Source organism: Protomyctophum bolini, assembly GCF_963924005.1.
Source record: "Protomyctophum bolini genome assembly, chromosome: 22".
NCBI classification, from domain to species: domain Eukaryota; kingdom Metazoa; phylum Chordata; class Actinopteri; order Myctophiformes; family Myctophidae; genus Protomyctophum; species Protomyctophum bolini.
In genome coordinates this window covers 32308234-32332523 of record NC_137883.1, presented here as the reverse complement: position 1 = coordinate 32332523, position 24290 = coordinate 32308234, and the positions used below count along the sequence as shown (strand labels likewise).

Genomic DNA, 24290 nt, shown 5'->3' with positions numbered 1-24290 from the left:
GGCTACTGTATATTGATCACACAGAATAGCCTAATAAGTCTTACTGTACCATTTGATGAGGAAACAGCTGGATGAAATCTAGCATTTCCGACCAATAGAGCAATGATTAATCCAAACACGGATTAACCCTCAGTAAATAAAGGCAACACTCTGGTTGGTTGGATGGATTTAATCTGTGTCCATGTCCATTATTCCATTTGCTTTCCAAATCCGATGTAGTGGGACAGTGGAGGCTGGAGGACACTCAGGGCAGGGAATTAATCACCCCTGTAGTCAATAAAGCTCTTTTATTTTTTTACCTCTGCAAAGGTGCAGTGTGCAATTCATCAGTAGGAAGGGCTTTTATAATAATATCCTTGCCGTGTTTTAATAGCATTTGGTCGTGAGGTTGAACTGTACAAATTAACGTCGTTATCAATCATTATACGTGAAGGTTATTATTATTAATATCAGTTATTAACGTTCAGCAAGGAGTGAAGGAATCGCGTGCCAAAATAAGTTGTCAAGTTGACAAGTTGCTATGCGGTGCTTCTCGTGCTTCTCACGGGAAAGTAAATGCCTCGCCTTCGGCCGCTGCGACCTTGCGGGGATACAGAAGAGTGGGTGAGGAATGCTGTGTAGGCGCGTAGAAGAACAAAACAAGAGTGTTGAACCAAAGTCATGCATGATGTGTCTCTGTGGTTGAACCAGTGGTTTGGTGTCTCTGTGGTTGAACCAGTGGTTTGGTGTCTCTGTGGTTGAACCAGTGGTTTGGTGTCTCTGTGGTTGAACCAGTGGTTTGGTGTCTCTGTGGTTGAACCAGTGGTTTGTAGTGGCTCTGACTGGCATAGCATGTCGGGTACTGGAGTAGTAATCACTTTCTCCCACCATTGAGAATGCATTGACTGCTGAGGTTTACGGGCCATGGGAACTAAAGTCCTCCACAGTGTGTTAACCCATTTCGACCTAACCCAAGTTTCTATGTCAGTCGTTCTCAAACATTTTCATGTCAAGGACTCCCCAAGATTATTATGTAATTGGCCGCCGACCCCCATCTGAAAATATGTTGTTCCAGGGAGGGACCTCCCAGAGGCAAAGATTTGAGTAAAAAATGTTCGCTCTGAAAGAATATATATTCAAAGATTTGCACTACATTTTCACGATTTTTCAAAAATAGCAGACCTAGTGCCGCGCTACGAGCTTGTAGGTCTGCTATTTTTCAATAGCTGAAGCATAACATGATGCTTGAAACACCGGGTTCCCGCCCAGAATGGGTTAAGGGAAACCACTAAAGTAAATTATTTCCACAGATGAGGGGTTATGTTGCGTTACTGTAACCACTTACAGTAAGGTTTTACGACACTTTTCACTTAGCCGCCACTTAGGCCGTCGACCTGTTACTGTACCACATGACTCTTAACTCAACTCAACTCAAAGTTTATTTATATAGCACGTATCACAACGACCAATGGTCGACCAAAGTGCTGAACAGATTAACAAAATGGAAAAGACAGAACAGTACATAACAAATATAACAAAAGTATGTATGGCAACAATATATAGAAACAGGAAGACGAAATAAGAATAATTGAGCTATAGACAGTTACGTTATACCATTTACATAACCGGGCATTGTCGAAGGCCACGGAGAAAAAGTGAGTCTTCAATAGGGACTTACAAACAGCAGAGCGAATGTGGAGGGGTAGAGGCTGTTCCAGAGCAGAGCTTTTCTGTAATAATTTCCAATCTCTAAATGTTGGACTTGCACATGGAGCATTGCACTGCTCTGTGAAGATAATGCTGTGTGATAATGCCAGCTGATAATGCCAGCTGTATGGACTGTATCAGTGGTGCTCAATACTTCAGATGGTAGATATCAGTCTCTGTAATTTTTATTATGAGTTTTGCACAACGGATCTGGGTTATATCTGTACATTTTGTCTTAACCGATATGTATTTCTCTTGTACAATATCTCTTTCCAACAGGAGGAGAGCTCTGATTCTGTGGACCCTACTGTATTGTCTGGGACTTGCACAAGCACATACTGAAGGTGAGGTACTTTTTGAATATGGCTTTGATGTGTTGTATAGTAACTACACAAAAGGGTTGATAGGAGTAGTATTTGCGATTACCGTAGTACGGTGCCGTACGTGCCTTTTTGTAAATGTCTTGACTGGCACAACCTGTTTTACGAGTTGGGAGTGAGAACACATTACATCGACAGTCACGTAGTGCGGGACTATACCGGCAACGCAACAGCGTTCCCCACCGTCCCCCCAACGTCCATTTTACGCCCTACCCGGCCCCGAAAACGTCAATAAAACAAAACAAAATAAATGGTCCATATAATGTTGTTTCAGTGTGACTCTCGCCCCTTTATAACAAGCAGCTGTGCATGGTAGGAATCACAACATCATTAGTTGTCCTTAAACTGGTGTGAGATAACACAGACAGCACTTTGACAGGTGCTGTCAGGACCCAGAGATCATCATCTCCAACCTATACTGTACTAACTATACACACCTGCTCCTCATTAGTCCACTCCTATATAATCTGCCACTCCACTTCAGTCAGTATTGTTTGCCTGCACTACACATTAGCCACTACACACTAGCCAGCCACTCCACACCGTCTATAGCTTTTTTCAGTGTTTGTTGCCTTTGACTAGGATTTTTTCCTATTCCTTTGTACCTGGATTTATTAAACATCCTTGAAACCTGCGCCTGCATCCAAGAATGCCATAAGTAAGACGCGTAAACGCGGGGAGCGAACAAAGCTGTTGTGGCAGTCTGACACACACACACACACACACACACACACACACGCACACACGCACACACACACACACACAGAGAGACCATGTATCGTTCCAATTTCTTCTCTGTATCGTTCCAATTTCAGTTGCCCTCTGGTGGCGGGCCGGTGGTGTTGCAGTGTGGCACACAGACAGACAGTTTTGGCCAGCTTCTATAGTTAGTGCTCACTGCGTTCGCAATTACAGGTGATCAGCGGAATCCCAAGTAGGAGATACAGTAACAGTTATGAATTGCAGCTCTAATTTAACTCTAAGCGTGTCCATTTGAACTCATTGTACTGTTTGTACACTGGTTCTGAATCAACGTGAACTTTGATCAACCCTTAGAACACAGAAGAATGATCCAGTGATCGCCGGTGACAAAAAACGATCGTGCCCAAAAAGTGAAATATAATATTCTCAATGAAAGGCCATTATATTTATAGCAAAGAGGAATCCAGCAGTTTGACGGAAGGGTTTTTGTTCCTGTTTAACCCATTTTGTGCGGGAACCCCTTTTGAGGTTAGCATTATGTTATGCTTTAGCTATTGAAAAATAGCAGATCTACAAGCTCATAGCGCGCCACCGAGTGGCGCGCTACGAGCTTGTAGATCTCGAATCGAAGAACGACTGCCATAGAACCATAGCTTTTTCAGAAAACTGTCATTTTCAAACAGACATTTTTAGAATCTGATCTCAGGTCAGAATGGGTTAAGGTTCGGCTTGATGCTTTTTCCATGTGCGGTGATTCTGTCACTATGCTCTCCGGCCAGCCTTCCCTTCCCTGGCGACTCACACACTGTTACGGGGTTTCCATCCCTTCACACACACTGTTACGGGGTTTCCATCCCTTCACACACACTGTTACGGGGTTTCCATCCCTTCACACACTGTTACAGGGTTTCCATCCCTTCACACACTGTTACAGGGTTTCCATCCCTTCACACACTGTTACAGGGTTTCCATCCCTTCACACACTGTTACAGGGTTTCCATCCCTTCACACACTGTTACGGGGTTTCCATCCCTTCCTGACAGGCGGGCTACACTTTTCTTTCAGTTGATGAACTACAGTTCATGTTCTCGCCGTCTCAATATTCCGCCTGGCGGAGACATTTGTTTCGCATTAAGGACGCCGAAAAAGCATCGATATTTGAGCTGCGTTCTGTCAAAGCCTCGTTGTTTAGACATCGGATGCATGCGGACATCTGAGAGGGTTGATCCGGTCGTCCAGCTCTCGTCCACTCACTGACATTTCCACTGGATTGAAGTCCGCATACTTATTAACCCATTCTGACCGGGAACCCGTTTTGGTATCAGCATCATGTTATGCTTTAGCTATTGAAAAATAGCAGATCTACAAGCTCATAGCGCGCCACCGAGTGGCGCGCTACGAGCTTGTAGGTCTGCTATTTTTGAAAAATCGAAGAGCGACTGACATTTTTTGAATCTGATCTCAGGTCAGAATGGGTTCATCAGACCAGTGTGTGTCCAGTGGAAACCTCGTATGAATCTGATCTCAGGTCAGAATGGGTTAAACCATTTAGACCTTTACAAAAATGTCTTCTAAGTTCTGACAGTTTTCTGAAATACCTCATGTTTCTAGGCCTATATCACTCAATGTTTCATGTCAAGGACCCCAAAAAATATCTGTATTTGGCTGCCGACCCCCCCCATCTGAAAATATGTTGTTCCAGGGACCCCCCGAAGAAGCAAAGATTCGAGTTAAAAATGAAAGAACAGTCCCAAGGTTTGTGCCACATTTTCACGATTTTTCAAAAATAGCAGACCTACAAGCTCATAGCGCGGCACTCGGTGCCGCGCTATGAGCTTGTAGATCTGCTATTTTTCAATAGCTTAAAACACCAAAAGGGGTTCCCGCCCAGAATGGGTTAAATCATTCCCATCTAGTTAGGTTTCTTATTTTCTGCTTGACACGCAAAGCCCTTTGTTTGACACTGCTGCTCATTTGTTGTGGCAGCAGTTTTTATGATAACAGACAGATTTACAGTTTCAGTCAAAAGTGTACAGTAACTGTGTGAAATATTATACCTTATGTAACTCATACAAAATATGGTCTTTATTCTGTTGGAGTTGCACTATAGGCTTCAAGGTTATGTTTATTGTAAAGTACATATACATGCCGCACATTTTTCTGTGGGAACTGTTTAGATTTAAGGCCTTCTTCCCAGCTAAACTGAACCTTCGTCATGATGTACTGTACACTCTGTACAGTATGGTACTTTATCTTTTATATAAAGATATGAATGCAGTTATAAAGACAAATGAGATGTGTGCCGTCTGAGAACATTAGCCAAATGGCAAATGTTAATGTAATACAAACTCTCGAAAGGCTGTGTTAATGTAACTCAGCGAGTAAAAATGATCAATTGTTGCCATCAATAATGTTGATGATGATTATAATTCTGGTGGTTTTCTTTGTCGGACTTTTTTTTTACATTCCTTACTTTCCTTTAGTCTCGTTGTCTATGTTGATTCACTTTAATACGAGAGGGAATTAGACCAAATCACGTTATTAGTCTTTGAGACGTTTGTTTGGCCTCGACTCAACTGTTACATAAGAAGGCTCTCCTGCTACTGCTTGTCTAATAAAAAAACTAGTACATATTCCTAATAAAGAACGAGTACATATTCCTCTCTGTTAAGTACACTGTACATTGTGATCACTCAGAGAGATCCAGAGGAGGCAGACCTGCTGTCTGTGCCTCCATGTCCTCCCATTGATGTTTACCTTATTCTTTCCATCCACACACATCCATCACCACCACACCACTGATTACTGACTCCACACCTCATATAGGACCCATTGCTTGATTATGTTGTTATCCAGTTCAGTTCTTTAAGTTAATGTCTAGGCCTATTTTACAATAAATATATACTTTGTTCAACTTTCGTCTGTCTCCTGCTCCTAATGTTTGTCATAGCAACATAAACAGATCTGCACATTTTGTATTGACAGCTGCTGACCCTGACATATGTGACCAGATTTTGACTGAGAGCCTGCCATCGCGCAAACACTTTCCCCCCCCAAATGAGTTCATAGCACAGGCAAACTCTTCACATACTAGAGCATGTCTGAAATAAGTGTCAGAGCTGAAATCGACATGTAAATATGAAATAAATGCTTAAACATGTAGCTAGGTGTAATGTTAGAGTCCACAGAAGACATGTAAATATGAAATAAATGCTTAAACATGTAGCTAGGTGTAATGTTAGAGACCACAGAAGACATGTAAATATGAAATAAATGCTTAAACATGTAGCTAGGTGTAATGTTAGAGACCACAGAAGACATGTAAATATTAAATCAATGCTTAAACGTGTAGCTAGGTGTAATGTTAGAGACCACAGAAGACATGTAAATATTAAATCAATGCTTAAACATGTAGCTAGGTGTAATGTTAGAGTCCACAGAAGTGAACCTTTCTAGCCTGTTTTCGCAACTCGCTGTTTCTCTGCAAGACATTAATTACTCTATAAGCCATATCTCCAAAACTGGTGGGTCAAACTGAACAACCAATATGTCAATTTGAAGCTATGATTGCCTGCTTTCATAAAAAAGAAAAAAATGGCAGTCCCTCAGTCAAATGTTAGATTAGATTAAATTTATTGTCACTGCACATAGTATACAAATACTTTGACAATGAAATTAATAGTGGCGTCCAACCAGAGTGCAATACAGTAATGCAGTAATGGGAATAAATATACTTGTTGTTGAATGTACAGTATGTACAGTAGTATACGAGTAAGACGCGCGAACGCGGGAAGCGAACGCAGCTGAGACCCTGCAGATCATGTCTGTCTGTCTGTCTGTCTGTCTGTCCCGCTGTTACTGTATATGTGGACCTGGCCCCTTTTGTGCCCATATATGGAGCTGAGTGATTGCTGATGCAACACACTCCATATTTGGATAGCGGGACAGACAGACACACAGACAGACATGATCTGCTAGGTCTCATAGTAAGTGCTCACTGCGTTCGCAATAATGTAGTCACATCCTTGCTGACGTGTCTCCGTTGTCTCCTCTAGATGTGGACGTCCTTTGGCAGCTCGGTCTCAGCGGGCGGCGGCGGGGGGCCGGCGGGGGGCCGGCGGGGCCGGTCCCGGTCCCCAGCGGCGTCATCCTCGTCAAGTCCGGCGCCATCCTCACGCAGCGCGCGCGGGTCCAGGCGCCGCTGCGCTCCGTCCTCCCGCCCGCCTACTACGACCACGGCGTTAACCTCTCCCTGGTCGTCAGCCTGACGTCGCACCGCGTCAACAGCGCCTTCCTGTTCGCCGTGCTGTCCAAGAGGAAGAAGCTGCAGCTCGGCGTCCAGCTGAGCCCGGGCCGGGTCGTGGTCCACGTCGGGGGGTCGACGAGGGGGAACTCTGTGAGCTTCGCCTACGACGTCCACGACGGCCGGTGGCACAGCCTGGCGCTGGACATCCGAGGCCCGCGCGTCTCCTTCTACGCCGACTGTGGGAAGACGAGCGCCTTCGCGGACCTGCGAGGTTCCGGTTCCGCCGCCAGAGAGAGAGAGGAAGGCCGTCTGGACCCGGACGGCTGGTTCCTGCTGGGCAAGAAGAACCAGAACTCTGTGCCCTTCGAGGGTTCTGTCTGTCAGTTTGATATTTACCCGTCTGCCGAGGCGGATCAGAACTACTGTGATCACATCAAGAGACACTGCAGAGAGGCCGACACCTACCGGCCCGCCGTGTTCGGGGCGCTCCTACCTCTGGGTTCCCTACGACACCCCAACGGGACGCTCACTCACAGCACCCCCCCATCTCTGCCACTGACGGGTTTATCCCAAACGGACCGTACCACGCCTAGCATGGCCTGGACCGAGGGCAGGATCAGGACTAAGGACTGGACCGAGGGCAGGATCAGGACTAAGGGCTTTTTTACTACGACTGGCGGCGCTTTAACGTTGTTGAGCGAAACCTTTACATCCCGGACGTCCCGCACCCCGAGGTCGGTCACGACGCCTCCTCCTCCTCCTCCTCCTGGGACTCTGAACCTGGCGTCTGAACCACCGCCGCCGTCCGACCCAGGTTTGGAACGCCCGCGTCCGTTCACCACTCAAACCGTCACCTCGTCGTCCCTTCGGACCTTCCCCCCGACTCCAAAGACGACGTCGCTGCGAGGGCAAGCGGGCGGCGCTAAAGTCCGGAAGCCCTCAGAGTCAGCGGTGAGCGGGCGGGTTTCGCCCCTCGCCACCCCAACCACGGCGAGGCCGCGTCTCCTCCGGACCACGGCTGCCTCCACACGGGGGTCTTCAAGGGCCTACGACCTTATTATGCACGAGAAGGAGCCGACCACAACAAATAAACCCTGGGCAGGACTAGGAGTGACCAGTAAACCCCGGGCAGGACTAGGAGCGACCAGTAAACCCCGGGCAGGACTAGGAGTGACCAGTAAACCCCGGGCAGGACTAGGAGGGACCAGTAAACCCCGGGCAGGACTAGGAGCGACCAGTAAACCCCGGGCAGGACTAGGAGTGACCAGTAAACCCCGGGCAGGACTAGGAGAGACCAGTAAACCCCGGGCAGGACTAGGAGCGACCAGTAAACCCCGGGCAGGACTAGGAGTGACCAGTAAACCCCGGGCAGGACTAGGAGCGACCAGTAAACCCCGGGCAGGACTAGGAGTGACCAGTAAACCCCGGGCAGGACTAGGAGCGACCAGTAAACCCCGGGCAGGACTAGGAGCGAACAGTAAACCCCGGGCAGGACTAGGAGCGACCACCGTACCCACCGGGCTTCCTCCGGTCACTGCGGCTGCAACCGATGGCTTCCAAACATTCGACTCGGAACCGACCCAGTTCTCCCTGTTGGCTGGACCTGGACCACCGGGACTAAAGGGAGAACCAGGACCCGAGGTGAGTGGAGAAAAAAAAAAGAATTGAAAACAAGAAAAAATAATTGCACCCCCTTACCTGGAAGAATGTGTGTATAATTTATAATCCTCACAAGTATAGTAGTACAAACTGTGTATGACTGTGTGTGTGTGTGTGTGTGTACGCACGCACGCACGCACGCACACACACACACACACACACACACACACACACACACACACACACACACACACACGCACAAACAGAGCGCTGTCCAGCACGGTGAGTGAGTCTCTGCATGCGTGTTAGGCCCGGCTGCCACATGTACAGTAGCCTATACAGTATGTGTTGATAATTATGATTGGCTTCTTTTCATGAGCCAAGGCGTTTGTTTTAACCTGTGATAGATTGATATCTTTTTTAACAACCGACATATTTATTTATTTATATGGCTTTCGGCCGTTTCTTCGCTCTCTATTCTTGTGAATAGTTGTGTTGACTTCAGGTTCAGGATCAGGTTTATTTATGTGTTTATGTGTATAGATATTAGATACAGAGTATACATACAATGACAATTATTTTGCTCAGAGCACTCTCAGTCTTACATACACAGGACATAAACAAACATCTAGTGCATCAGTGCAAGAAAAAGACACAAAAAACAGAAAAAAGTGAAGTGATAAAACAGTGCAGTACAGTTGAACGTCAGCTGTTCAGCAGCCTGACTGCCTGGGGGTAGAAACTGTTACTGAGACGGGTGGTGCGAGATTTGATGCTCTGGTAGCGCTTTTTGGAAGGGAGTGGTTAGAACAGGGTATTTGCGGGATGGCTGGTGTCTTCCATGATGTTGTGGGCTTTTTCCATACAGCGAGTGGTGTAGATGTTATGGAGACTGTGGTAATTCTGTGTTGCCGATGATTTTAGCTGCTGTTTTAACGGTTCCTCTGCAGCCTGTTGCAGTCCTGAGCGGTCGTGTTACCGTACCACACTGTGATGCAGCCAGTTAAGATGCGTGATGTGTGATGCTGATAGGTGTTGCTCCGCTGAGCCCCGTCTGTGTGGAGTGCAGACATCTCTCTCTCTGAGACATCTCTCTCTCTCTCTCTGTCTCTCTCTCTCTCTCTCTCAGAGAACAGGACCTGATGAATTCTGCACGTTTTCCCCCTGCAGTTCTTCTCCCAAGTTGCGTCGGCTGGATAATAATTGATCTTTTTATTGGTCCTTTTTGATTCTTTCAAATGAACCACCTTAGTGTCCCCGTGCTGGGCAAGTTTCTCAAAAGGGGAAAAATAGACAAAAAATGTGGCGAAGATAGGTGAACATTTGCCCAAAATAGACGAAGCTCTCCCGACACGTCACAACACGTCGCAGAACAAGGTGTGCGTTTTCTTTTTAGCAGCGCTGGTAGAAATAGTCAGCTAAACTGCCTCCCCCTGGCCAGCCGGGGCGCCTGATGGAGGGGACACTCAGGCATGGAAACTTGGGACACTCGGGCATGAAGGAAGCATGAGTTCAAGTCCGTTGCTCTCCCCTTGTCCCCCATATATGGGGACTAGGTTGGTCTCCCCTTGTCCCCCATATATGGGGACTAGGTTGTTCTCCCCTTGTCCCCCATATATGGGGACTAGGTTGGTCTCCCCTTGTCCCCCATATATGGGGACTAGGTTGCTCTCCCCTTGTCCCCCATATATGGGGACTAGGTTGGTGGAGGGTGTGTAGAGCCCAGGATCACATTAGATCATTGACACAGGGGTGAAAAATGGGTTACAGAATCGTGGGATAAAAACATTATTAACGGGAACCCATGTTGGTGTTAGCATCATGTTATGCTTTAGCTATTGAAAAATAGCAGATCTACAAGCTCATAGCGCGCCACCGAGTGGCGCGTTACGAGCTTGTAGGTCTGCTATTTTAGAAAAATCAAAGAACGACTGACATTTTTTAAATCTGATCTCAGGTCAGAATGGGTTAATCCGACCAGTGTGTGTCCAGTGGAAACCTCGTATGAATCTGATCTCAGGTCAGAATGGGTTAAAAAAAAAAGAAATAGTCAGCTAGCCTCACACAGTTCATGGTTGCCAGTTATAAATAGTGGTGGTTCATAGTCGGCGGTTGCCAGTTGTGTGAGCAGAGTGAGCAGCGGCTGGCAGCACGGTGTTAGATTCCTCTAAGGAGGGTCTGTGACTGTCGGAGGAATGCAGGGGACCTTTAAAGTCAGGGTCAAAGGTCCTCTAAATGAGCAGCCGTTGAGGCCATACATACAGTATGAATACAGTGCTTTATATCCACAAATAGCAGATCTACAAGCTCATAGCGTGGCACCGAGTGCCGCGCTATGAGCTTGTGAGTCTGCTATTTTAGAAAAATTGTGAAAATATCTGCTATTTTAAAAAAATCAATGAACGACTGACATATAGAAACATAGCTTTTTCAGAAAACTGTCAGGATGTAGAAGACATTTTTTTAATGTGATCTCCGTTCAAAACGGGTTAAATGCTACAATGTCATGGTGCCCAGATGTCAGAGCAGAGAGAGCCTTTCCTTGTTTTTCTTATTCAGAGGTCTCATTAAATCTTGCGGTTGGCGTCCATTGAACACAGGAGAGCTAACTAGCCTCTCTTACACCACTCCATCCCCAGGGCTCACATTTACAGGCTAGCATCACAAACATGCTTCAACCATATTTATTTTATTTGGCCAGTAATAAGATACAGTATAAATACCCTATACCAGGGGGTTCTCACCCTGGGGGTCGCGACCCCTCGGGGGGTCTATTATTAGGGTTATTGTAGCGGCCAACTGTAGGACTGTAGGATTTCCCTGAACGTCAACAAGAAATAGACTGTTTACAACATGTTTTCCACTGTTTAAAAAAAAACGAAATTATGTCCTGATATCACTTTTATCACTTATAATTTTCAACAGAGAGACTTCAAACAGGCTTTCCACTGAAGCTCTGCAGGCACTCTGTTTACTAAGACAAACAAACCATGTTTATTGGAGAATAACATTAGATCAGTCCTTCATGTGAAATCAGGCTTTCATTTACACAATTTCCTCTGCATTGTACCATAGCTACTACGTACGTAGCAGCGTTTCATCTGGTCGACAGCCTATACACCTGATCCATACTTATAGTTGCTTGCCGGTGTCTTACAACAAGCTTACAACGCAGTGCGAGCTTGTAGATCAGCTATTTTCTGTGCAGGACACGATCTGCAGCCAAGTATAAAGAGTCGTTCACAACTAGCTCTAAAAATCTAGTTTTAAAAGCTGGTCAAGAAAAGTCAAGTGGATTCCAGTGAGTCCACACCACATCTATAACGTACCGCTAGACAATGGCCAACCATCTTGTTCTCATTATAGTTAGTTGGTGTGAATAATGGCCCTTAACCCAATAAGGGTGTAGAGATGTAGAAAGAGGATGCCTTTTTGTTATGTAACCATTTCCACCGTGTCCCCGGCTGTGTGTGTGTGAGCCGGTGTCTCAAAATAATCCCGAGACATTGCCAAAGCATTTCCGGGGGTCCCGGGCCAAAAAGAAGAGAACCTCGCTTGACACCGCTGCACCAAGAGAGCCTGGAACAACACACCCCTCAAGTCCGCCAACCGCTCACTGAGCGGGGGGGGGGGGGTTCGATGGGGGGCCGGGGGTTCGATGGGGGGCCGGGCCGGTCGGCGGCCAAATACATATAATTCTGGGGCTCCTTGACATGAAACTGTTTGAGAACCACTGATATAGAAACATAGTTTTCTTTCTCGGATTTGGAATAAATTCTGTAGAATCTGCAGTCTCGGGTCTAAAGGGTCTAAAAAGGGTTAACCACCTTGTTGTGCAAACCCAAGAATCTCATCAAGTTCTGGCGAGTTCTGTGCACCAGAAATGTGTTGCTGGCCCGGTCCAGGGGTTTGTAAGATTAGACTCCAGACTGGCACGCACGCACACACGCACGCGCGCACACACACACACACACACACACACACACACACACACACACACACACACACACACACAGACCACACAAAAACCTTTTGTGTCAGGGACCCCCATAAGAGAAGGTCCCACAGACCCTTTAAATAGAAGAAAAACGACGGCGTGCTTTGGAAAGCGATGAGCGATAAAGTCAAGTATATACTGTGCATCGTATTGGGCTGAACATGTTCAAGACCACCAATATACTGTCCGATCCAGTAAATCCATACTTTATACTTTGTGTTTAATCTAGCCCACCAGGCTTTCCACCACCTCGGAGGAAAGCGGAGAAAGGAGAAAGAAATGTTTTTGAAAAGTGTTTCCAAAATACGGGGCGGTCGGTTGAAAGCTTTTAAAACCACTTTTCCTGCAATTCTAACAACTCCATACACCATTCTCCTAAAAGACTACTTGTGTGTGTGTGTGTGTGTGTTTTTATTTTGTATTTTCTTTACCCACTTCCTCTGCTGAAAGCCTGACGTCTCCTGTCTTCTCTCTGTGTTTTGTAGGGTCTTCTCTCTGTGTTTGTAGGGTTTTAGCCTGACGTCTCCTGTCTTCTCTCTGTGTTTTGTAGGGTCTTCTCTCTGTGTTTGTAGGGTTTTAGCCTGACGTCTCCTGTCTTCTCTCTGTGTTTCGTAGGGACTTCCAGGAGCTCCTGGGAAGCCGGGACAACCAGGGAAGAGAGGCCCGCGGGTAAGTTCCTCCTCCCTGCAGCACATCCTCCGACGCCCTGTCCAGCCTCGCAGATATCTCCCCCAAATATTTCCATTCCTGTTTGATTCCTCCCCCCTCATCTCCAATCCTTCTGCGTTAATATGCACTAAAGCTCCACACAGCCCAATCCTCCGTGTCCATTTCACTGGTCCAGCCAACAATGCTGCTGCTCTATCAAAACTCTATCTAATCGGCACAACTGATGATACAGTATTTCTAATGTGATTAATCCGTTCTCAAATTAATGCTCATTTCAACACGGCTGGAGAGCCTATTTCAACCAATTGCTTGGTCAGAAGAACTACCTGTAGTAATATCAATATTTCATTCCACTTTTGTCCTTTTTTGAGTGGTGCAACCACTCCCTTACGGAGCTATGTGTGTTGCTGGTTGCTGGCTGTCTGGCTGGGTGCGTCTGAGCACGAAAACAGCATGGTTGTTTTTTTACCACCTGTGAAACACACACAAACACACACGCACATATTAACTGTATATATGATTTTGGGTGTGCCAGTACAGTACAGTGACAGTACAGTACAGTACAGTAGAGGGGGTACAGTAGAGGGACCCCCACACGGTAACTCTGTCATTTCTCAACCGTTTCGGACGCGGGGCGGCTCGCCGGAACCGGGCCGGCACCCTAGGTGCGTTCACACACACACACACACACAGAGTTCCACCACTCACTTCACACAGGTGTGATTTTCTTCTTTTTTAGGGCGACTTATCTACACGTACCTGTGGTACACGTACCACAGGTTGAGAACCGAAACAGAAATGACGTGTGGTATGGTGTCATGGTCTAACCCATTCTGACCGGGCACCCATTTTGGTGTTAGCATCATGTTATGCTTTAGCTATTGAAAAATAGCAGATCTACAAGCTCGTATCGCGCCACCGAGTGGCGCGATACGAGCTTGTAGGTCTGCTATTTTTGAAAAATCGAAGAACGACTGACATTTTTAGAATCTGATCTCAGGTCAGAATGGGTTAATCAGACCAGTGTGTGTCCAGTGGAAACCTCGTATGAATCTGATCTCAGGTCAGAATGGGCTAATCTTGTTGTCTGTACATTAGCGGTGGCTTTGATACGGTTGCGTCTCGTCTGAGCATCATATGATGAAGCACTCGATAACAGTTGGATTGTTGAGAATCCTTCACTTCACCCCGACCTGGCCGTTTTCTTTGGCTCCGAATCCGGCGGGGGTCAAACCTCCCTCCCGCTTGTCCTCCCGGCTCGCCAAGGGTTCATTTAGTCTTAACCCATTCTGACCGGGCACCCATTTTGGTGTTTAGCATCATGTTATGCTTTACCTATTGAAAAATAGCAGATCTACAAGCTCGTAGCGCGCCACCGAGTGGCGCGATACGAGCTTGTAGGTCTGCTATTTTTGAACAAATCGAAGAACGACTGACATTTTTAGAATCTGATCTCAGGTCAGAATGGGTTAATCAGACCAGTGTGTCCCCAGTGGAAACCTCGTATGAATCTGATCTCAGGTCAGAATGGGTTAAAAAAGAAAAACGGTTGAGCGACCGAACCAAAGCCATAAGCTGCTAAATCCGCATGCACATATAATATACAGTAGTCTCTCCATGTGGAAATAATAGAACACATGCGGTAGTTATTAAACGGACGCGTTATGAAAAAGATAAAGCCGCTGTTTAGAAATGGTGTATGGGGGGGGGGGGGGGGGGGGGGGGAAGAACGAGGAAAAAAAGGCCTTTCCGCCGAATGAACTGGTGGCACTGGGTACTTAACCCATTCCGGCCTGACGTCAAAAAAATGTCTTGTTTAAAATGTATTTTTTTCTGAAAAACCTCATGTTTCTGCATCAGTGGTTCTCAATATTTCATGTCAAGGACCCACATCTGTAATTGGCCGCCGACCCCCATCTGAAAATATGTTAGGGACCCCCCCCCCCCCCAGAAGCAAAGATTTGCGTAAAAAAAAACGTTCTCTCTGAAAGAATATAACATTCAAAGATTTGAGGCACATTTTCACGATTTTTCAAAATACAGCACACCTACAAGCACTCGGTGGCGCGCTACGAGCTTGTAGATCTGCTATTTTTCAATAGCTAAATAACATAACATGATGCTAACACCAAAACGGGTTCCCGCCCAGAATGGGTTAAGATAGACTTACCCGTATACGTTAGCGCCAATGAATGCTTTCTGTGTGTCTGTTCCCTAGACTGAATCCCCTGTTGCTCCTTTTCCTCCTTTTGGGGGTGTGTGTGGGGGGTGTGTGTGTGTGTGTGTGTGTGTGTGTGTGTGTGTGTGGGGTGTGTGTGTGTGTGTGTGTGTGTGTGTGTGTGTGTGTGTGTGTGTGTGTGTGGGGGGGGGGGGGGGGGGGGGGGGGGGGGGGGGGGGGCAGCATTCTGCAACGAGAGAGCTTTGACGGAACTTCAGAGCGTGCAGTGCAGTTATTTTAAGGCACCGTTTCGTTTGGCTTGTTTGTTTATTTTATATTGGAGAAGGAAGAGTATTTGATGATGTCGAGGCCTCCTCGTCTCTGTTCTTGGAGCCTGTTGGTTCTGCATGGTGAGTTGGGCCGTCGGGTCGGTCCAAAGCGCTACAGAATCTCAGCGTCGGGTCGGTGGTCCCCGGGTGGTGCCCGGGTGGTCCCCGAACCAGACATTGAGAACCCGGCGTCCTCATAAATGATGCCTTTTGTTTGCAGCTCTGCACCCCTAAAGCAGTGGTTCCAAAAGTGGGCTCCGGGGACCCCCCCAGGGGTCCTTGGGGGAGTTCCATGGGGTCTCCCAGCTAAATGATACTGTATAACGAAATGGACTCTTATGGGTCTGTAACTCTGAGAGTGTACAAATGGAACCAAATGGACTCTTATGGGTCTGTAACTCTGAGAGTGTACAAATGGAACCAAATGGACTCTTATGGGTCTGTAACTCAGAGAGTGTACAAATGGAACCAAATGGACCCTTATGGGTCTGTAACTCTGAGAGTGTACAAATGGAACCAAATGGACTCTTATGGGTCTGTAACTCAGAGAGTTTACAAATGGAACCAAATGGACTCTTATGGGTCTGTAACTCAGAGAGTGTACAAATGGAACCAAATGGACTCTTATGGGTCTGTAACTCTGAGAGTGTACAAATGGAACCAAATGGACTCTTATGGGTCTGTAACTCTGAGAGTGTACAAATGGAACCAAATGGACCCTTATGGGTCTGTAACTCTGAGAGTGTACAAATGGAACCAAATGGACCCTAACGGCCGGGTCCACTGGGCAACGGTGGCCGAACGGTTTGCACAGAGCGGTCTTGATATCGGAATGGTCGCTAGTTCCAAATATAGATGGTTATGAGGGGTTAACTGTGTGCGTCCATCCCCCCCCCCCCCCCCCCCCCCCCCCCCCAACATGTGGTCTCAAACTATAAATCGAGTACTTGGTGAGTAAACTAAGCGATTGTTTGGTTTAATTTTAGTCCTAAGCTAGACTGAAGAAACAGAGAAATCCTATGCATAGTGCTGCTGCTGAGGTGTGTGCGTGCGTGCGTGCGTGCGTGCGTGTGTGCGTTGCGTGCGTGTGCGTGCGTGCGTGCGTGCGTGCGTGTGTGCGTTGCGTGCGTGCGTGCGGTAGCTACCTGTGAGAGCGTGCCCTGTGGTCACGCCTCCTCAGGGTGATCTGTGGGAACCCAATCTCTTTAAACAAGGAAGAAAGGCCTCTTTGTCCCAACGTCGTATTAAAGGCCTTTAAGAGCTGGTTCTGGATCTCAGTAGCTCACCGGCTCTCTCTCTCTGTGTGTGGACTACATTTACCACAACGCACCCTGGAGACTGACCCTGGGTCTGCAACTAACACTCTTCATATTGGGCACTAGATTTGCCCGTAAACCTCAAGTTTAGCAGCATATGCAGTTAATATACGGTAATATACAGGTGTGATGGTACATATACAGTTAATATACGTTAATATACAGGTGTGATGGTACATATACAGTTAATATACGGTAATATACAGGTGTGATGGTATACAATTCGGGAGTTTACCGGAGTTTGTTGGAGAGTTTAACGGGAGTTTCCTGTAATATACACATCCGTATTCCACATGCTGCGCCCAATATTCTCCAGCGGTTGCTCTTTGCATGCCCCCCCCCCCCGCCCTTCTAGACCAGGTAGCATGCTGGCCTAGTCCAGGCTATCCTCACTCACACAGCTGGACCTAGAGACCAGGAAGCATGCTGGCCTAGTCCAGGCTATCCTCACTCACACAGCTAGACCTGGAGACCAGGTAGCATACTGGCCTAGTCCAGGCTATCCTCACTCACACAGCTGGACCTAGAGACCAGGAAGCATGCTGGCCTAGTCCAGGCTATCCTCACTCACACAGCTGGACCTAGAGACCAGGAAGCATGCTGGCCTAGTCCAGGCTATCCTCACTCACACAGCTGGACCTAGAGACCAGGAAGCATGCTGGCTAGGCCAGGCAATCCTCACTCACACACAGCTGGACCTAGAGACCAGGAAGCATGCTGGCCTAGTCCAGGCTATCCTCACTCACACAGCTGGACCTAGAGACCAGGAAGCATGCTGGCCTAGTCCAGGCTATCCTCACTCACACAGCTGGACCTAGAGACCAGGAAGCATGCTGGCTAGGCCAGGCAATCCTCACTCACACAGCTGGTCCTGGAGACCAGGAAGCATGCTGGCTAGTCCAGGCTATCCTCACTCACACACAGCTGGACCTGGCCTATAGCCTGTCCAAACATTAGGAATACCGGTATGCATGTGGTGTTTCTCCATGGTAGAACATTTCCCAGTAACGTTAACTAACAACAACGTTAACAACATATCTATAGCGAGACATGGTATCATTTAGTGCCTTAATGGAATTAGGAATGAAGGAATTTTTAAAGATGTTACGGTTAGCTTTTTGGTACTTTGTACCGTCTCTACCAGAGGGGAGTAGTTGTAACTCCCCGCAGAGTGGATGAGAGGAGGTCGTTTGCCATCTTGACAGACTTTTTTTTCCGAAGTACTTCCTCGTAGATACAACTTAATTGTTTCTGTCTCTTCCCAAACTTTTTTGAGTCTATAGGTTCACTATTCGCGGCAGCTTGCTTCTTCCTTTTACATTAAGATTGCCAAACCACCATCTAGTTGTCCACGAAGCTCTCAGAAGCTTGTTTCCCCTAAATATTCTGTTCAAATCATCTCTGTTTAGTTTTTCTCCTTTCCATCTGAAACGTTTTCTAAATATGAATGTAGGCATACTTCTCACCATCTCTGCTTATTTGTTTTCGGTCTAAATGACCTGGAAAAAAAGGAAAACTGTATTTTTCAGCTTGTGTGGTACATGGCTTTACTTCAGTCAGTGTGTTAACCCATTCTGAACGGGAACCCCATTTGGTGTTTTAACTAAGCATTATGTTTTACTTTAGCTATTGGAAAATAGCAGATCTACAAGCTTGTAGGTCTGCTATGTTTGAAAAATCGTGAATAGTTATTCTTTCAGAGCGAAATGTTTTTATTATTTCGGCGTCAGGCCTAAATGGGTTAATAAAAAAGTTAGTTCATTGTTATTTCTGGCATATTAAAGGCTTAAAGTTGAATGCCTGTATCGGCAAAAAGAAAATGTTTACAACAAGCGAAACACAAACACAGCATAAGTAGGAAGAATCCTCCATGTCAGCCCAGAGTGCCGGGAGACGTGCTAATCTTTGTTTTCGTGATTCACAGCCATTTTCTGGAGCTAAGTTTACAATTTGGATGCAGCGCGCCGTTAACCCATTCTGACCTGAGATCAGATTCATACGAGGTTTCCACTGGACACACACTGGTCTGATTAACCCATTCTGACCTGAGATCAGATTCTAAAAATGTCAGTCGTTCTTCGAATTTTTCAAAAATAGCAGACCTACAAGCTCGTATCGCGCCACTCGGTGGCGCGATATGAGCTTGTAGATCTGCTATTTTTCAATACATAAAGCGTAACATGATGCTAACACCAAAATGGGTGCCCGGTCAGAATGGGTTAACCCTCAGGTTCCAGTTAATCCTAGAAACAAAGCATGATTGTCTTATATCCAGATGTGAGGTCATGTGACATGTGTAGACTTGCAGCTATTTTCCACGTTCATGGTGACCGCTGTGTATAGTGGCAAATCTGCAAAAGAAATGCTTACCACTAGCTTTCTTCACAGACGTGTTCATGAAGGTGTCGACTATCACAGAAAATAAATGTGTTCCAACCCAACTCCCTTGGGAAACGCTGTGACAGCTGCTGGAAGTTGGGGTACCATAACATTATCAACCAATATAAGGCAAATAATTCAACATTTCATTATACTTATACTATGTAGCATTTGACATGTCAGCCTAGGGGGTTTTCATGATGCTGAATCCATTCCAAGCATTATAGTTTTGCACAAAAAACACTCCTTTGCCTAAAAATGCACCTCGCCGTCATCACAAATGTGATGAGGTCAGCACATTTTGAACACATTAGGGCAAGTGGCCATGGCCGATTTTAGCCCAAGGAGTTTTTTTTCGTGCAAAACTAATGCTTGGAATAGATTCAGCATCTTGAAAACTCCCTAGGTTGACACGTCAACATGCTAGATAAAGTATAATGAAATGTGGAATTATTTGCCTTATATTGGCTGATAATGGTACCCCAACTTTCAGCAGTTGGGTTGGAACACATGTTTCTGTGATAGTAGACACCTTTTATGAACACATCTGTGAAGAAAGCTAGTGGTAAGCGTTTCTTTTGCAGATTTGTAACTTACAAATCTGAGGAAAATGGCTTCCAAAAGTTGTGATGGAATTCATTTTTGCGTGAGAAGCTCTGAACTCTTTTCACTTTTTATATATACTTTATTGAACATTATTCAGGTTTTACAATTTATGCAAAGTTACATATATACACATATAGGTTATATCAAGGCATTTACATTTTTTTTTACAAGGTTAATAGGTGCCATGGTGTCAGTTGAGGGTTCTCTGTCTTTTCAGTTCAGTTTGTATTTGCTTAAATACCACCTCTCCGGAGACCTCTCTGGTGTTCCATAATTTGTTAAAGTGCAAATAATAGTCCAATAAAATTCGTTCTCCATGGCCGACATTCTTTCAATAAAAACTCCATACATGATTGCATTATAAGTGACATTAATATTAAAACCAATTTTTGACATTTTCCCCCAAACCTCTCTAGACCTCTGGCAGTCTACTAAGAGATGCTCTTTAGTCTCTGAACTCTTTTCCATCGAGCCTCATGAGCGATGGGGCTGGTCCTGTGTGTGTGTGCGCGTGTGTGTGTGTTCTCGTGTGTGTCTGTGTGTGTGTGTGTGTGTGTGTGTGTGTGTGTGTGTGTGCTGCACATACCGGCTCTTATCAGGGTGACGTTGTCTGTCTGATGATAAGACGTTTATTCAGCTGAACTTTATTTCACATTGTGGACAATAAATAAACTAACTATAACTAGTATGTCAATCAAACCTCATTCAGGCCCAACAATATCCCACAATGCAGCTTTAAATATAATAGGTTATAACTGGCTGAACATCTGAATTTACCTCTCTCTCTCTCTCTCTCTCTGTCTCTCTCTCTGTGTCTCTCTCTGTGTCTCTCTCTCTCTCTCTCTCTCTCTCTCTCTCTCTCTCTCTGTGGTGTGTGTGGCCTGCTACAGAAGGTCTCTCTCTCTCTCTCTCTCTCTCTCTCTCTCTCTCTCTCTCTCTCTCTCTCTCTCTCTCTCTCTGTGGTGTGTGTGGCCTGCTACAGAAGGTGTTAGGAGGTCTGGTCGAGGGTAATGGACTGTAAAGATGGTAGCAATCCACATGTCACCTCTGTAAAAGTAGTCGGCCCACATCATAAACGCCGGCCATACACAGCTGCCCTTCAGCCACAGAACACTGTGTGTGTGTGTGTGTGTACTGTGCATTTGTGCGTGTGTGTGTGTGCGTATGCCGGCACAACTCTGCTTACTTCAGTGCGATGTGGTACGCACCAAGCACGCTCTCCAACAGAACGCCGCAAGCTCTTTTCACAAGAAGCTATACTTTGGAGGAACGAGTGAGTGGTCCCAGGCAGAGCGGGCGTGCGTGCGCACACACACACACACACACACACACACACACGCACACGCACACGCACACGCACACACACACACACTCATGGAGTGACTCATTCTCTCCATCCCACCATGTGTGTCCACAGGGGAGCATCCACCTCACCTTGACACCCTGGCACCTTTTAGCTGGGAGAGACAGAGAGAGTGCAGATGGAACAACGTGGATCCATTTGGTTACATTTGCACTCTCTCTCTCTCTCTCTGAGCTACAAATGGATATGATTTCATTGTGCTCTCTCTGTCTCTCTCTCTCTCTCTCTCTCTCTCTCTCTCTCTATACGGGGGGGGGGAGATAATGTCTTCCATATGTGTTAATATATCCAGGGGCAGCCGTGGGGAAAATGCAAAGCTCTATAAGAGATGCTCTCTCTCTGGCCACGGTAGGATAGCTAAGGAGGAAATATGGAGGTGAGCTTCTGGTAAGCACCTCCATATGTCTGGGGAGGGTGGGAGGGGGGAGCGCCGGAGGGGGTGTGGGGTGGGGTGGGGTGGGGTGGCCTGCAGGGGATCCCACACTTTTAAGCTTTGACTTTAACCCATAACTACGCGGGAACCCCTTTTTGTGTTTTTAAGCATTGTGTTATGCTTTAGCTATTGTGTGTGTGTGTGTGTGTGTGTGTGTGTGTGGGGGGGGGGAACCTAGAGAAATGATCTGTAAAGCCAGCTTATTTTTACTGTCCTGTGTTCTGGGACGTCCCGAAGCATGTTTTAGCACTTTTGAAATGGTTTTGTCTGTGAAACATTTTCCATGCTCAGTTTGACGTCCCACGCCCGGGTTGGGGGGGGGGCAAGTGTTCGCTCGCAATCCGTCCCACGCCCGGGGGGGACAAGTGTTCGCACGCAATCTGACGCCTCTGCGATGGAACATCTATCTATCTATCTATCTATCTATCTATCTATCTATCTATCTATCTATCTATCTATCTATCTATCTATCTATCTATCTATCTTAGTTTAGACTAGTCATTGGGTTAGACCAGTCATTAGTCCTACAACTACAACCTATCTCAAACCCTCACCCTAAACCTAACCTCCCACGGGGCAACGATACCATCAACGATACTACAATCAATCAATCAATCAATCAATCAATCAAACTGTACTACGATACAATGATACGATACTGTATCTACCAGTATACAATAGTGGGAGGGACGGAGACAGACAGATAGACAGACCCAAAGAGACCGGGCGGGGCGGGGGGAGTACGTATGGCCATGAGAGAGACAGAGAGAGATGAGTGACATTATTCCCTTCGCTATAGGATCCATCATGCAGAAAGAAAGCCAGTGGAAAAGTGTAAGGCATGATGAGGAAAATCACATCCATATGTCAGAACGTTGGACGGGGCCAAAGGCAGACGGAGCCATATGGAGGACACAGAGAGTTACAGTACACACAAACACAGAGGGACCTCAGACCACCCCTGACCCCCCCCCCGACCCCCCCACCCCCCATAATAACACAGACGGTCCACAATATGATGTGGGGGATGCTCACACTGGATACGCTGATGCCGCTGACAGGCAGTTCCATATGTTTTACTTAATGGGCGGGGGGGTTCCAGGTGGTCGCCATGCAGCTATAACTAATGGAGAGTTGTTAACCAAATGGACCCTTATAGACCTTTAACTCTGAAGAGTGAATTTATTGTTTGAAATCTGCATTACCTGATTTCCAAGAAGTCTACACAAATGAGTGAATGTAGAAGAAGGATTGTTATTTTGAGCAGCGTCTGCCTGTTGTGAACAACATCTTAACTCTTGAGAATGTAAAATCCAACCAAATGGACCATTACGGCCATTTGGTTTCATTTTACATTCTAAAGAGTTAACCCATTCTGACCGGGAACCCGTTTTGGTGTTGGCATCATGTTATGCTTTATCTATTGAAAAACAGCAGATCTACAAGCTCATAGCGCGCCACCGAGTGGCGCGCTACGAGCTTGTAGGTCTGCTATTTTTGAATAATCGAAAATCGACTGACTTTAAAAAAATCTGATCTCAGGTCAGAATGGGTTGATCAGACCAGTGTGTGTCCCAGTGGAAAACTCGTATGAATCTGATCTCAGGTCAGAATGGGTTAAAGTAATTGTACATTTACAAAGAATTGTCAGTCTGTCACTCGTCAGTTTATAGTTTTTCTTTTTTTTCCCGGTTTCCAGTTTGTATAATGGTCACCTGGTGCCCTCTTTAACCCTTGCCTGTCTGTCATTGTTTTTCTTTTAGGGTCCTGTTGGCTCACATGGAAACCCTGGCCGCCCCGGACCTCCTGGAATGAAGGTAGAGATATTATGACCTTATTAGGACCTCCTGGAATGAAGGTAGAGATATTATGACCTTATTAGGACCTCCTGGAATGAAGGTAGAGATATTATGACCTTATTAGGACCTCCTGGAATGAAGGTAGAGATATTATGACCTTATTAGGACCTCCTGGAATGAAGGTAGAGATATTATGACCTTATTAGGACCTCCTGGAATGAAGGTAGAGATATTATGACCTTATTAGGACCTCCTGGAATGAAGGTAGAGATATTATGACCTTATTAGGACCTCCTGGAATGAAGGTAGAGATATTATGACCTTATTAGGACCTCCTGGAATGAAGGTAGAGATATTATGACCTTATTAGGACCTCCTGGAATGAAGGTAGAGATATTATGAAAATGTGTGGGATTATGATTTAATGTATACTGTGTGAAGTGTCTCAACACAACAGACTTTGTACATTCTTGGTGCCGGCTGGCTGGTGTTTACTGCAGGATGAGTTCGCTTAGCTCTTAAATAAACAATCTGACATCTCTAATCTAAAAAAAACAAGATTATGTCTGTACAACCTTTTGAAAGCAAATAAGGGAGAGCTGTATTGGAGACCTACTGTCAGTGTTGT

General features: G+C 46.1%; 1 protein-coding gene across 3 annotated transcripts in view; it reads left to right on the top strand.

Annotated features, from left to right (window-relative positions):
• Positions 1-24290, top strand: part of LOC308310289 (uncharacterized protein) — a 151196-nt gene that overhangs the window by 5233 nt on the left and 121673 nt on the right. For all 3 annotated transcript variants that reach the window (XM_080756569.1, XM_080756568.1, XM_080756570.1), the window contains exons 2-5: positions 1966-2030; positions 6824-8655; positions 13226-13279; positions 23627-23680. In XM_080756569.1, coding sequence (XP_080612695.1) covers positions 1966-2030; positions 6824-8655; positions 13226-13279; positions 23627-23680 — 2005 coding nt within the window. The remainder of the gene's footprint in view (positions 1-1965; positions 2031-6823; positions 8656-13225; positions 13280-23626; positions 23681-24290) is intronic.